Here is a 15,306-nt window from a genome sequence, read left to right as displayed (position 1 = left end):
TTGCTTTTCTTTTGAAGCTGTGCACAGGAAGAGGCCACATCTGTTGTTGACCGGCGTTAGAGGGAGGGGGCATCATGAGCGACTTATTTTTTCTTTTTGTTTTCATTCGTGTGTGCTGTCCTACATTGGATTTTGCACTCAGCTGGATGGACTTGGTATAGTCTCTGCCAGGCACGAGGAAGAATGGCAGTACATACAGCTACTGCAATGAGGCTAGCTAGCTCATGAGAAGAGAGAGCGGCCGCATTTGAAATTTGATTTTCGATATTATATGTGCATATCCATGGTTGATGTGACGGGACCAGTGATTCGTGCATGACGGGGGTAGGACCAGGGATCACACACACACCATACGCACCTCGTGCGGCACTTTATTGTAATAAAGTGCAGTACGTATATCCGGGCAATAAACGTCTCGTGTGCCAGTATCATATAGCTCCAAAGGCAACCCGGCCCGACATGGGCGACCACAGACGAGTCTGTGCATCCACATGCAATATCGCCAGCCTTTCCAGACCAGCCAGACAGAGACACGACGGTACGCCACAGCCTCGCGGGCCGAATGCTGCTCTGGAGCGAGCGAGGCAGGAGTTCAGCAGTATCAGATAGAAACAGGCCTGAAAAGAGGGCACTCGGCGAGCGGACTTTTGGGGGCCAGGCAAGAAGATGAAGACGAAGGTCCTTTTGCTCTCTAGGAAAGCAAAGAAAAAACAAAAAGGCCGCGGGTCCCGGACGAACGAAAGAGAAAAGCCTCGTGGCTGACACTCTTCTTCTTTTTCTTTTTTTCCCACATCGGTTGACGCCCCGCATCGGGAACGCGCAGGTAGAGGGAGTATGTTATTGTGGCTTGCTTTGGCAATTTATTCCCCGTGTTGAAAGGAAAAGGGGAGCCAGTTGCTGGCCACGCCATGGCTCAACGTCCCTACCTAAGTGTGGTTCTGAACCCCCTTGAGCGTTCTCCTTTTCCACGCTTCCTCTGCTCTTCCTCTTCCTTTTTCCCCTTTGCCGGCTGGCGTACTTGGTTTGATGCTTTTGCTTATTTAGCCTCCCGGGTCTCAAATCCCCGGCCCTGCATTCCGCCAGGGCCGCAAGCCACGCCCGCTGGACGGGAGCGCCATGCTGGGTAGAAGCTGTAGGTAAGGGCCTTGGATACAAGTTAGACATCGGCGTAGATCCCCTCATAAAGTCCGGTACGGTAAGATGGAACACGAGACCCGCGGCCTGTCTCTTTGTGAGACGGCCCAGAGGCCGGTGCACCTTCGAGACAGCTTCTTCGGCCTGGCGTCCAATCGCATCTCCTGCGTAGAGACTTGTTGGTGCCAAAGCACGAGCGTTGTTCGCCCCTCCGCCCGGGCAATTTTTCATTCTTGCCTCGTGGCAGTAGCATTCCGCTCTGTACATCATCGGTAGCAAGTTCCATGGTTTCGTCGAGCGTAAAAGTCCCCGTACCGAGAGTTTTGCCCTGCCAGCACTGCGTCCCCCCTGTAAGCTGTCACCTAGCCAGCCAGGGAGGCGTCTATACCAGATCCGATCTAAGATGCTAGGCTACATTTCCGAGCTGCCTTCCCGGTCTATTGCACATTAGAGTCAGGTTGGCGGATATGAGGCCAATATAGCGCCGCAGGAAGCTTGGGCTCGTGCCTCGAGGAGGTGCTTCTGGAAAAGCCGGTACGGGATTACATGGCTGCGGCCCCCCCTCCTCCAATTCTTACCAAGCTGTTGGACTGGATGACTAGTCATCGACCCTGGAACCCGGTCAACTAGCTTGCAGCAGCAGGAGCCTTGTCTGGTGGTCGATCTGCCGCTTGCGTGTGGGGCCTGGTCTCGTTGTGCCTAGACTACTGTGCAGGTGTGTGCAAAAAGACTTGCTGCTAGTCTGTTGGTTGTCTGTCTGACTGCGCGTCGTCACCAGGAAAAGGAAGACCAGTGCCCTGTACCAGCAAACTCCCTCATGACCTGGCATCCATCTCGCAGAGCGCCAAATCATGACTGCCACACCACAAAGCATTCGACGCTAGCCATTGGGTGACCCAGATCGCAAGATGAGCGGGACACGTCGACAAGCTCGAAAGCGCCAACGCGCCTCTCAAAGCCCACCCGATAGTCGCCGTTGGTGGGGCCGGTTTCGAGGCACTGCTGCCACGATAACGGGACCCAAGTTGATGGTGGTGGTGTTGGCAAAAAGTGTGATCATTTATTTATTGGGCTTGCGCAATGGGCGAACCCCAACCGAGACAGCCCTGCCGTCGAGGTGGAATCGAGTTCACCGCCACACCATACCACAGAGGGGCAAGCAGGCCGCGAAAACACTGTGGTTGGTACCTTTTTGATGTACTCCATAGACCCGTCCCACCAGCCTGCACGATGTCCACGCGGTGCTGCGGCGGCTGCAGTGTCCCCCGGGAATGACGATCACCAGTGCAGATTCAAAAAAAGCAAACGTGGGCTGTGCCGGCTGGCGTCCGGGACCCTACCTGCGGGGACGGCCCTTTCGGTCCAAAAATGGGCAATGGGCCGGCGACCAAAGCAATCGTTCCGTCCGACCGGCGGCAGACATTCGTCAGGTGCGTGGAAAAAGAAACAACTGCGTCTGACGGCAGCAGGGCCAGCAGAGGAGCTGAACACGCAGAACAAAAGTCCCAGAGCATCACTTTGGCAATCAAAGCGTCCATGCTCTGCTGCCGTTGTTAATTCGGTAGCGAAAGCCGCCATTACTCCATGTCTCGGAGGAAGACCCAGTAAAGAGAACGTGGGAAGGAAGAAGTAAAAGGATACATACACAGCAGTACGTCAGTGGTACATGACGATACCCCAAGGCGCAGCCGTGGGGGGCGCCAACTCGTCAGGTCGCAACGGTCGTCGGGGCTGCGAAAAAAGGGCTGCCTCGAGGGCACGCGATGTATCCACACTGTCGTCCATGATGATTATGGAAGGCTTTGCAAGCACAGAGCGGGGAGTTTGCTAGCTGTCCCGATCTGGCACGAGGCCCCCCGGCGCACTGCAACTCTGTAGACGAGAAAAGCACAAGAAGAACCTTATTCCAGCAGGACCCTGGCACTGCACGTTCTGGCGGTCAGTGCTTGAGTCGTACGTGTGGGTACCGGATCTGCCTGACAGCCGAGTCGATGCACGAAATGTACTGTGTACAAATCTGCAACGAAACGCATCGTCAGATTTCGACGGCAGTGAACCTGCTGACCATAGACTGGCAGACTGGATATGTCGTTTTCCTGTGTGGTCCGGGATTTGTAAGTGCGCCATCATGGATCTTTAGTGTTTCATCTTGCGATGATCAACGGCGGCGATAACGAATAGTGACCCTGATATGGTACAAGAAAAGCAGAGCCTTCGGGCTTTGGAGAGAGATTGAAAGCAATAAAAGAGCACCGTCCTACCATGGAACGCGCCTTAGTGGCTGAATCTAATCCTCATCGAGCAACCAGCGCGCGTAAAAAGAAGCAGCATCCCGCTGTCGCTGTCAAATGGCGCTGTCACCATGTGGCTGGCCATCCAAATTTATGCCTGTGAAGATCATCGTCTCTCACAGCACGAGGTACATAAACATACAAACAGACAGCTGCCACTGCCCTGCAGTTCTCCCTTGTCCCGAGAGAAAACTCACCGGCGATACCGGTAGAATGATTGGCTTCGTCTAAACAATCCTGGAGGTGATCGGCAGAAGCGAGGTTGGCGACCCTGGTTCACATGGGCAAATCAATCCTCCAGATCCCATGTGGGGTGGGCGGCAGGGGATGTCCCTTGATTCAAGGTGTCACTCGTGGCTCCTGTACGGCCCGACATTCTTGATGAATCCGCCCCAGGCACATCCACGTCAAGACAGTACGCCCACTTCACTTCCCTCATTGCACAAGACAAGGCAAACAACGGTTGTGCCAAAATCAAGCACGAGGGGGCTATTGGAACCTGGCATCAATACACATGAGCCTGGATGATGATCCGGCGGGAGATCTCTGGTGGATGCTTGGCGAGCTCACTTTCTGACCACTGGTTCAGCCCTTGGCCCCCAAGGCCCCAAAGCCGTAGGCAGGTCCTTCATGCAGACAAAATGTGACCAAAGCATGCAGAGTTTGATTAGCTGGCTGTGAAGCAAAGGCTGACAGCCATACTCTGTCTGATGATCGTCGTTCAGGATCATTCAGGACAGTGAGTCGCTCGGCCTCGTCATTGGATCCATCCAACGTTGCAGTGTAGTCCGCTCGTCAGGAGGGAATCCGACGTGGAAACTGGGTCGGATGGGGATCCCACCAGCAGAGATCTGATGTGCTGACCGAAAGATTATGAGTGCGGGATTTTGCAAGGCTAACGCTGTCCTCGAGCCCACGGTGATCAATCTTGATGTCATCCGACATTCTTGACGGAAAGTGTGCGGTAGCGTTCTCCACGATTCCAACCGATGTCACGACGGGGTTGTCTCGGGGTGCTTCCTCACGAAGCCGCTGTACAGTCTGGCAGTCCGTACGTGTGCATCGAAAAGGATGAAGCACCTGCAGCTTCCCGATAAGACTCGACAAGGCGAACCGATCCACTGGGAACGCACTCATGACCTGCTTAATCCGGCTCGTGGGTCGCCGACTGGATGGATGCGCTTCCTGCGGTTGAAAATCACAAACCCAGCCAGTCATCGAACATGGAGACGTGGCCATGCCCCCACTCGTCGCCGCATCTCCCTCATTACTCGCCGTGGGATTACATGTAAGGTGTGCAGTACCCCTTCGATCTCCGGCCCTATCAGGCTCGTTACATTGCAGTCAGCTTTCCTGCGATGGTGGTAAGGGGTAGTCAGCTTCGCAGCTTGGGTCAATTTTGGGCAACAAGCGCTTGATATTTCTCGACGGAAAGGGCTAGAATCAAACAGGCCCGGTCCGGTTTCTAGAATTATAGGAGAAAGGGCAGGACGGGAGTGGATGTGAAAGCCTTGTGAGGCCCAGACCAAGACTCAGTCACAAAGGTCGATGCTCGAGGCAAGCCATCATGCCAACCTGATCAAATGTACGCTCATTTCCTCAATGTTCCTCGTTTGCCGTCAACGCTGGTGGGCTAAAATCAGGCGTTATATCAAGCATTGGACAGGAACGAGATGTCGTGATCGCCCACCTCACAAGTAGAATACACCCTTGGATAACCTGTCAACCTGTCCGGGCAAAGACTGGTAGGCTGAGTACAGGAATTTCGGCTCGGGAAGATCCATGCCTGGCATCCGGGTGATCTCCACCTGCGGTGCTATCAGTACTAGGAGGGTGGGTGGGATAGACGCATAATGTGTCTTGATATACCTGTGGAATCAACCCGTCACACGATCGACATCACGGACAGCGTGACGTTGTGGTCTGCGGTCGCTGAGCTGCGAACCTGGAGTATCCAAGCCGGTACGATAGAAGAAGGGGTACAAAAAAATTAAGACAGCAAAGTCGACTCGTCGACAGCGATGCCAGTGTGCCGGAACGGTTGACGCCCTGGGTTCGTGAGGACATGCGTGTCACAAGAGTCTGTGAATCCATTTAGGCAACTGATGAGCCATGCTGGAAGTGGTGGCCACAACGCATTAGTAGCCCCCACTGGCTGGCTACTGAGATGCATGTGTTGGGAGCCAATGACTTCCGCCTTCTACAGCCGACTTTGTACGAGCCTTGCATTGCTCTGCCGGTATCTCCCACAGCTGCAGGTCAGGATGCCCAGTGGGAGAGCCCCTGATGTCCGCGATTGGAAATAGCTGGTTCATGATCATTGCGCCTCATAACCTCGTCCACACATTTTAGGGTATTCGCTGTAGGCTGGACTGGTCGAACTGATTTGTTACTCCAATGTAGGCCAGCTTGTGGCAAGCCAGAACGCAGCTGAGCCGATAGTACGCTGCAACCGATGGCATACCGTGATGCATGCAATGATGCATGTTCGGAATCAAGGGACGGCATCCCACTTATAAACGGAAAGAGACTTGCGGGAGATGATCAACGGCACGCTGTGGTAGGCGCCCTTGGCATCCCACGCTGACAGACTCCAGCTTCTTACACTTCGCTTTCTCCCATTCCCAAAGCAGTGCGACAATCCACAACATCGGAGTAGTGTCCACAGCCGATTCAACAGGCAGGATTGCATAGGTGCCGCTTCCTAAGGCTGTTATCCACTGAAGTCTATGGCAGCACAGCGGTGTGGTGATCCTGTCATGTATCGCCAAACCCCGAAGACTCTCGGTAACTGAGACAGTGTGTCGTTGCAATAGGCTCAAAATACGCCCAAGACTTCTTCCCATAAAGTTACCCGTTGGCCACGCGTCATTCTAGGCCTCATATGGTATTTCACTCGTCCCCACAGACCACGCAGCTCTAAGACATTGGTCGTGGCGGCTGTGGCGAGTGCATCTCCAAGCCATCCGAGCGGCTTCCATTCATGACCTGGAGAGACGACTTCCTTTATTTGGTTCCTCGTCATATCGTGGGTCTTGTTTGGATTGGTGCGAAGACAATCGCGTCGGAAAAATCTAAACCGAAGACTTGAGAGAGTTCAGCCAAGTTGACATTGTGGGGGTTTCGATGCAGACCGATGAAGCCAACAGACCAGCCAACAGAACAGCCGAAGGATCAAATCAGGCCACAATGACGATTAGCCTGGGTAGCCCGACTTCAGGAGGCTGCAAATCGATCTGTCAGGCCCTTGGGTTGGAGCGATCGACAATGGCCCGCAGATCATCGTCAGGGATTTAAATGACAACCAATACGGACAGTCGTATGTCATCGTCAAATCGTTCGCGCCGTTGGTCTGCGCTCGCCAGAGGACACAAAACCAGACTGCGCTTCCAGTCGCTCCATGATGCTTCAACCTAATACGTGGTTACAAAGCAAAGGAGAACGCCGATTAAGTGACGTTTCCAGAATCGCTCCGCGGCCGCAACCATCACCGCTGCAAGAAGACAGATCTTCAGCAGGGGCTCCCTGACTGATCGCCAAAAAAGCCGGAGACCCGCTCGACAAGCTTCAGGGCTCATCCAAGTCGGCTGGCCTGTGCACCGATCCGACTGATCGTGGGATCAACTTGAAATGCTGAGAGCCATCCTTTGCCTGGATTTTCAAGGATTTCCAGGACATTTCCTTTGGGTCCAAGACGATGCCCTCAGCAATGAGTTCCTGAGACTGAGGCCCCGCAGCATTCACTAGGGACAAAGGAGTCATGCCGCCTGACATTGCCCTGTCGGCGAATGATCGGCGGTTCGCAGCTAGGAAACCAAGTGATGTTGCAGTGCCAAAAAAACTCCACAGCGCCTGGCTTTTTAAGGTCAACGGCGCTGGGAGTAAAGTTGCAGCCGTTGTAAGAACTGTGCTGTGATGAAATTAGTCGAGGGGCTGGGCGGGCCTGGGGAAACTTAGTTTCAAAGGCTCCAGCCGACACGTGCCCGGGACTGCCGGGAGAGGAGCTTGCGGAGAAATGCAGATTTTCTGGAAGCTCACAATTACGCACCGTTCCCATCTAGCCCATAACGATAGACTGACAGAGCAGCTCGCTGATGTTCCTGGATGAGTTCATTCCTAGTCTGTCCTTAGAGTTGGCCCCCCCCTGGACCTTCAAGGTTAATCCCTTTTAATTGGGCAGATTGAGATCTCGTGATCTTGATCTGAGTTTTTCCTCGGAAGGTTTCGACTTGAGATCGTGCCAATGTCGAGTCAAGAGTGTCTATTCTGGCAGCGTCAAATTTCCCAGGGCAGAGGATATGGTAGGATTAATTCTGCCGCGATTAGAGGCATGGCGCGTAGCTGAGAATGAATCTGGGAGAGGTTGACCCATCTCATCAGCCCAGTTGCCCCAGCAGGCCGAAAGGGGAAAGCCATCGTGGCCCATCCAAATCTCCAGTGACCATGTCGGGAATGATCGGCAGGTGGCCCATCATCATTTGCCTCGCAGAAAATGCGACCCGAGCCAACCTTGAGGGCTCTTGCCGGCGGGGCCATCCTAATTTCGTAAGAAAGAGGGCGGGAGCAGTCATTGATGATCAACCCCGTCTGTCAATTTCGAATACCAGCGGCACCACCGCTGGATGCAACTCGAGGGATATCGCCTCAATCTCAATTGTAATTCCACGCCTGAATGAGGCTAAACACAATCATACCGTACTCCAGAGTTGAAGCTGGGAGCAGGATGGTTTGCACATCGTGGTTCGTAATGTCGGCTCCTTAGACAGAAAAGCTAGAGAGTGACATTGGCCCAGCACAATGAGGTTTAGGCGGATCCGTGAAGAAGGTTGATCCCGTCGTATCGGAATGAAAAGTTCTGGATCTGGATGTTGAGGTCGCGTGGTGATTACATCGCTGACAGCAAGGCTGAAAACGTGCGTCTCGGCAGCAGAGGGATGGGATGATGGCCGGTGCGCACCTGACAGGAGGCCAATAGACGTTGGCGGAAAACTGGAATCCTGGAGCAGTGATCGACAAGTGAAGAGGCAGGGAGGGCGTTGAGACAAGGGCGTCATAACAGAATGTAAGGGTAGCGGGCGATCCAATTTCCGTAACAAACTGGGCTTCAGGACCGCAATGCATGGTGCCAAGTCTGAGAGGATGCCAAGGCTTCAGGACCTGTCGCAGCGAGGTCTGTGAGCTTGGGCTCGTCCTCAGCGACGCCGCTTTGGCGGCAGGTTGAAGAGACCCTGCACTGCATTTGAGCCTCAGGACGCCCGGAGACTGTTGCTTCCGCGCAGCACGTCGACCCTGCCAAGATCCACAACCGTAGCCGTTCGGTGACCCAACCATCGAGGATGACGACGCAGGCGGGTGCGGATGCACGATTTTGCCTCCTTTGGAATGACCGAGCCCTTAGTCACAAGCCACGGGTAGGCTAATCTGAAGTCCACGCCCCGGCCGGTTTTATTCACGGTCATTTGGCCCAGCGACAGCCGACCGGAGCATCTTGTCGTGCACAGACAAGGTGTCGACAGTTCAGTCGTTTGCTGGAAGGGGAGCCGTGAAAGCCCTCGACCACCGGTGGACGGCATCGGTTGTGAAAAGCAGAGCAGTCCATGGTTCGCACCCAATCAGGCCAATCCAATCTCGTCCCTCCTGACTGGTGGCTTCGGCGAGCCGCTAAGGTCTGATGAGATGCACACCTGCATTTAAGCGACGAGGGCTAAGGCGGCGCCACGGGATCGACGTCGAGTCGCATGTTTCCAGCTTGGTGCAAGGAGGCATTATATGTGCCGTACAATATAGGGCTCAAATCCTACCCAGGCCAAACCACATTCCGAAAGTACGAGTGAAGTACCTCTGAGACTTCCTCGGGCTGGGCAGAGGCTAGACGGGATCCTGGATGTTGCTCGAAAGCCCCCCAATGGTCACGGCACTTGGGTCAGGTCTTGATCTCCGCGATCCTACCGATCCGAGTCGATCTCGCGCGGCCCAATTGAGGAGGATCGTCTGGGGCGAAGACGGTCGACGACACAGAGATTGTCATGTAGTTGTTGTAGTGCAGCGCAACGCAGCGCAGCACAGTAGAAATGACGATGGTGGTGGTTTGCTGCAGGGCTTCCAGAATGCGACGTTGTTGTGAAGGATGCTTGGAGCGGGTGGGAGTTGCGCCGTTCCTATTACCCTGCACCCCTTCCTTCTCAGGACGGCTGGCGATGGCGCCGATGGCCTCTGCGGGAAGGTATGAGACACCCCACACCGAACCTTACAGCCACGGCAGTCACGACAGTCACGATGGATTTGCATTTGCATTTGCATTTGCATTTGGATTTGGGCAGGTACAGACCGTAGAGACATGGCCTGCATTGTACATGTACACATAGAAGCTCCTTGAACAGGAACCCTGGAAGACACGTTCTGACCCCCTTCGGTGACAAAACCATGCCCACCCTCACCTCTACTCTGCTTTGCCGATGTCTTGGCTCTTCTCGCCGATCATCACCAGCCCTTCACCGCAAGGTCACTTTGGAAACTGCTAGTGTGTCTGCGCGAGCGATGCGTGCATACTGTGCATGTCACTCACGTGCCAGGTGTCATGTTCACGGTTCGCATTTCACGTTCCTGTCGTGTCGAGTCGAGTCGAGTCGTGTTGTGTCAACCGAAGGCAATGGCCTTGCCCGTCACCGACGATGGGATGGCATGAGCATTGGCGCCATGTTTGCATGGCTGCATCTTCGGCATTGGGATGCATCGTGCCACTGTATCAACGCGTCTTGGACACAGCATTGGATGAAAGACGTCAGAGTCGATCGTCTGGCAACATTAAGCCTTACAGCCCACTCCCGCCTTGTCGTCCTCAGACCGTGCCTGTCCCAGAAGTGGCCATGACACCTCCAGCTTGGGGAACGGAAGCTTCGGAACACAAGGCCAATCTTATGCCTTCTGCGCTCCGCAACCCACCTGGAGGCGACTCGTCCACAGAAGACACCCTGTACGACCCCTACCCTCCACGATGACTTCTTCGTTTCCTCCTCGTCGATCGCGGGGCCCCAATTAAAGCATATTCGACCCGTGTTAAGGGGCAAGAGAAGGACACCCCGGGTGGTGCAGGCACCAAGACGACAGTCGCAACATGTCGGCTTAAACTTTTTCGACCTTCTTGTTACCCGTTGTTTCCCAAGTCTCGAAACCCCGGCCGGTCGTTTCTTGAGGAGAAAACATTAGCCTGGGTTAAGAGTGTTTGAGAATTGGAGGACCGCGTCTCATCACCCCCATGCGGGTCATCACGTACCAAGGTACAGTAATACGGAGATCAGAGCCTCAACCAAGTTTTCACCCATGTGGAAATCCACCCAAGTTCACTCAAGCTTAATTGTGCCCCGTGGAAACTACAGTGTTCTCTCACGTGGGACGCATCGGTCAACTCACGAACCCTGCTGCCAGACCACTACAGCACAACGGATGAATGATGAGGCCTTGTCTGAACTGCCTAAGAAGTCGCGCGCCCACTTGCACAGGACGACGCCCGCCAGGCGCGCTGTGTGACGGCGATGGCAGACTGTCCCTGTCGGGCGTCTAACTATTGCGGCAGTCGCGTGGGGTATGAGACCCTCAGCTCACGCATGGCGCATCGATAGGTCTCTCACCACTGGCTGAATGCATCGTGCAGCACATCCTTCACTCGCATCCCCGTGACGAAGTTGCATGTTGTTGTTTGCGGGCCAGGAGAATTTGTTGTCGATCTTTCGATCCACCAGCAAGAGATCCGACAATCCGTACCAAGCAAGCCCACGGTCTCAAGCCCTTGGCTTCGACGAGCCGGATGGCGGAATGTGGCTGGAAGACCTGCGTCTGGGAAGAGCAAGCAGTCCGCTAGGCAGAGACAGGGCTGATGTTCTGGAACGGCGACAGCGGTCATCCGAACACTGGTAGGAGTACGTCCACAGGTTTGAGATGACAGCTTTAGCAGGGCAGGACGGCATTGAGATGGCTGGTCAATCCGGTCGCAGCCCAAGCCCATACAGCACTGATGAAGCTTTTGGGGCCTCAAACACTATCAGGCAAAGGGACAATCCGGTCGCTGCTCGTCTCAAGTGTGTGGTGGATGGGACGGGATACCCCTGCCGTCCGAGCAAGGTTCCTCACAGACTGTCGTCGAACTTGGGACTACGGCAGCGAGACCACAACAGGCAAGGTGGCCCATGACAAAGCCTTGCATCCTACTCCTTCGGGCTAGCCTGAACGTTGAATTCGCTTGGCGGGCTGGATGGACGTGTTCGTCGCAACTCGGCACCTCTGCCAACCTGATTTTCGTGTCTTCACCACCCTCTCTCCTCCACCCCATCTGAGCCCACTACTATGGCACACTGCTCTCCATCAATGGAGTCAGCTTGGGATGATCCTACACTTTCCTAGGCACAGGAACAGGTCGGGTTGGCGGGCAGCCGTTTGGTTCCCAGTGTCCGGGAGCGGATCCAATGCAGATCCTTGCAAGTCATGTTCTTCAGACCGATCTTCTCTCCCAAAGCTCCAGGTACATCAGATACATGGGGTACATCATGGCCGACCCCCGGCAGCAACCATGACACTCGACCGCTTCGTCGGACCCTTGTCTGCAGACATGTTCCCCACCACCCTTGCCTGCGATCGTGGCAGCCAGGGGCTTTCGGCAGGGGGCTCTTGGACGGGTCCGCCATGCAAAAGCACCGCTAAGGATCACCCCGATCACGTCCCGAGTCAGAGGGAACTCGAGGGTACACCTCGTTTACGCACGAGTACCTGGGGCCAGCGTCTTGCTGAGAGTCCCCTCCGTCCAAGGTCTTGTCGTAACCTCACAGAACAAAGAGGGTGACCCACACATAATTTGTGACAGCTGCTATTGCGGCATCCGCGTCCAGGGATCAACGGTCATCGATTTACGCTTGATCGTCCCTGCCTCTCTACTTCGGGAGATCTCATTAGCATCCCTCTCTGCCCTTGAACCTGCCCTGCCATTCCCACATCGGGCTTGTCTTCGTCGTCACCTACATAAGATATCCACCACTCCCACATCCTGTCCTCGGCACTCGTCCTGCTCCTTTGACATCTCAACATAAACATACATCAGTCCCAGCCTCAATCTTCTCGCAGATCTGGTACTGTCGAACCAACCCATCTTACTTTGGATAATATTAGTTTTATTATTTCTTTGCTGCGGCCCGTACACACACACACACAACAGTCTCACTTCACCTCCGCGAGGGAAGCCTTTTAATCACAACAGAAATGGCAACAATGATGATGTCAAATCACTACGCCTCACAACCCAGTGCACACTACGCCTACGGACAACCTCAAGGGCCACCATCGCCCCCAATGGATGAGACATCGAAATGTTCCCTGCCCTCAATCTCCAACCTACTTGGTTTGGCCGATGGAGGGTCGCCGACTACCGAACACTCTCCGGCGTCGCAACAAGGTAAGAGGCACCGACGCGACCAGTTTCAACGGCCACTGACATACCGGCCAGCTTCATCACACAAGGCTGATGCGCGCCCTGATTCTTCGCACTACAATAATGTCGCTGCCCGCAGCGGTGCGCTCCCACCGACGCCGCCAATGTCTTCTGATGCTTCATTCGAAGGTTACCACTCACCGTCGACAAAGTCTGTGAGCCAACTATCAGCCGCCTCAAACTACTTTTACGACGCGGCACCTGCAATGGGACATGTGGAGTCTGAGGCTCACCGCCAACAACAAATGGCTCCCCGACTTCCAATCCAAGCGCCTTCCTACGCTCAGTCTGCCTTCGCAGCCTCATCCTACATGGGACCACCAGCGATGGCATCTTACTACCCAGCTATGCAACCCACACCACCACCACAGCCGCAGGTCTCTGGTCTCTACTACCAAAGGCCTCTGCCTCATGTAAGTATCTTGGCACTGAATCATAAAAAAAAAATGATTCCAAACTCACATTCTATTCAGGCATTCCCTCCCATGCCACTCAGCGTTGCGATGCCCTCAACCGGCTCGAACCCCTGGCAACACCACCACTACATTTCGCCATCTTCAGCGGCGTCTTTCCCTCAGTCCCAGGATCGCTACATCTGCCAGACCTGCAACAAGGCCTTCTCCAGGCCCAGCTCATTGCGCATCCACAGCCACTCTCACACCGGTGAGAAGCCCTTCAAGTGCCCTCACGCCGGCTGCGGCAAGGCCTTCAGCGTTCGCAGCAACATGAAGAGACACGAGCGCGGCTGCCACAACTTTGAGACCAGCAGCAATGGATCACCTCTGATGTCATAGAGAGAAGAGGAGACAGAGAGAGAGAGATAATGTCTCGTCACGACGACGACTTCGATTCACAAAAGCTTATTCCACTACGTACATTTAATTGGTGCGCCACATGTCTACGAAGGGTACTTTGAAAAAGATGGGATGATCAGACGGACGGATACCTCGCGGTATGCTCTTTTATGCGCAATACCTGGCACGGGATGGCTGAGTGGCACTGGGAGGCAACCTGGCATGATACCAAAGCAACAAACGGGCCAGAGGATTTTCTCTCGACCACCAGACGGCGAGGCTGGTGGCGGGGTTTGGAGCGGGCCCTTATTACTCCGCAACAAAACATTCTTTGGACTTTCCCACGGTACAGGCGTTGAGTCGGGGCTTATTTTCCGCGCCTTCGCGCTTGTTGGGAGCATTTTCACGGGCGCTTCACGGTCTATTGTTTTCAGGATCAGATGGGATAGGGTGGAGAGGTGTTTCTTCCCCCCAAGGCTGGTGGGCAAAACTGTTCCCACGCGAGAAGCACTCGCTTACACTATAACTTATTGTATATTTCCCTACTTTTGTGGTCTACGTCGATAGATCAGATTTGCTCATTTGGGAGCTGATGTACGATACTCTACCCACAGAGGAGGGAGAGGATTCAGATGTACGCTAGCTACACACTTTCTGACAAGCTGGCGAAGCTTAGAAGGGGGAAAAAGCCTAAAAATTGGCATTTCAACAAACACCTTGCTGGTTGCAAAACATGAGTTCTTCCCCCTAGCCTTTGGTGAATAGCCCTTCTTTTCTCGTCTCATGTTGCCACGAGTGAGCTCGCTGCTCCAGCAGCTTTGGCCGTGAGGTTAAGAGAGTTCGCCCACGAGTCGCAACCACTGCACAGATCATGTAACTCACGATTTCCAAAACTCTGTTTGACGGGTACACGCGCGCACACCACCACCACCACCATCCTGATAAACTTTCGAGCGGGACCCAGGCGGGCGGCGCCCCGTCCCTCGGACTCTGCCTCATGACGAGTGAGTGAGCGCGTTGGACCCAGGGCTGGAATCCGCGGTGATGGACACGGGGATGATCAAAGTGCCGATTTGACGGCCGATGGGGGGAGGGAGGGATAATTGCGCCCAGGACAGCGTGTGGATATGGGCCATGGGCGTGCGCGTGGGGTGGGGATTTCGCTGGCGAGCCGGGGAAGCCTGGCTCGGGTTCAGCCCTCTGGAAATCCCCCGGGCCTTCCTGTGCGTGTGTTTTTTTTGTGGTCTTTTTTGTTGTTCTTGGGAATTTGTCATTGATAGTACACAGTAGCGGGTTGGTCGTTAGGCAGCCCACACCCACTTACCATGGAGACCCCCCCCTCCCCCCAAAATCCACACCTCAACAACCAACAAAGTTTGTCACCGCTCCCCCAAATAAACAACGCCAACGTATCGTATGCCTGACCGACTGCCCGGTCTTTTGCGCTCTTCCCAACCCACCTTCCTGCCCGTCATGACCGTGAACTGCTGCTGGCCTGCCTCGTGGCCTGGTCCCCACAAGGAAATTGCCGCAGGGCCAAGCCTTCGGGATCGTCCTCCAAATCAAGCCAGCCCGGCGATCGGCGACTCAAGCAGAAGAGCTATATTAAAAA

The 15,306-nt window shown here is 54.6% G+C and overlaps 2 protein-coding genes across 2 annotated transcripts; one reads left to right on the top strand and one right to left on the bottom strand.

The window, feature by feature from the left end:
- Positions 1-9,348: 9,348 nt before the first annotated feature.
- Positions 9,349-10,123, bottom strand: J7T55_012029 (uncharacterized protein; the record flags this gene model as incomplete). The annotated part of the gene is made up of 2 exons (XM_053136875.1): positions 9,349-9,638; positions 10,096-10,123. 2 exons carry the CDS (start codon positions 10,121-10,123, stop codon positions 9,349-9,351), a joined length of 318 nt encoding a protein of 105 aa, XP_052999834.1.
- A 2,557-nt stretch (positions 10,124-12,680) lies between these two features.
- On the top strand, positions 12,681-13,694 carry J7T55_012028 (uncharacterized protein; the record flags this gene model as incomplete). Its single annotated transcript, XM_053136874.1, has 3 exons — positions 12,681-12,864; positions 12,916-13,313; positions 13,374-13,694. The coding sequence occupies 3 exons, from the start codon at positions 12,681-12,683 to the stop codon at positions 13,692-13,694; spliced, it is 903 nt and encodes a 300-aa protein (XP_052999833.1).
- Between the last annotated feature and the right edge of the window lie 1,612 nt (positions 13,695-15,306).

This window comes from Diaporthe amygdali, assembly GCF_026229845.1.
Source record: "Diaporthe amygdali strain CAA958 chromosome Unknown NODE_2_length_3802984_cov_64_841326, whole genome shotgun sequence".
NCBI lineage: Eukaryota > Fungi > Ascomycota > Sordariomycetes > Diaporthales > Diaporthaceae > Diaporthe > Diaporthe amygdali.
This window is presented reverse-complemented; position numbering and strand designations above follow the sequence as displayed.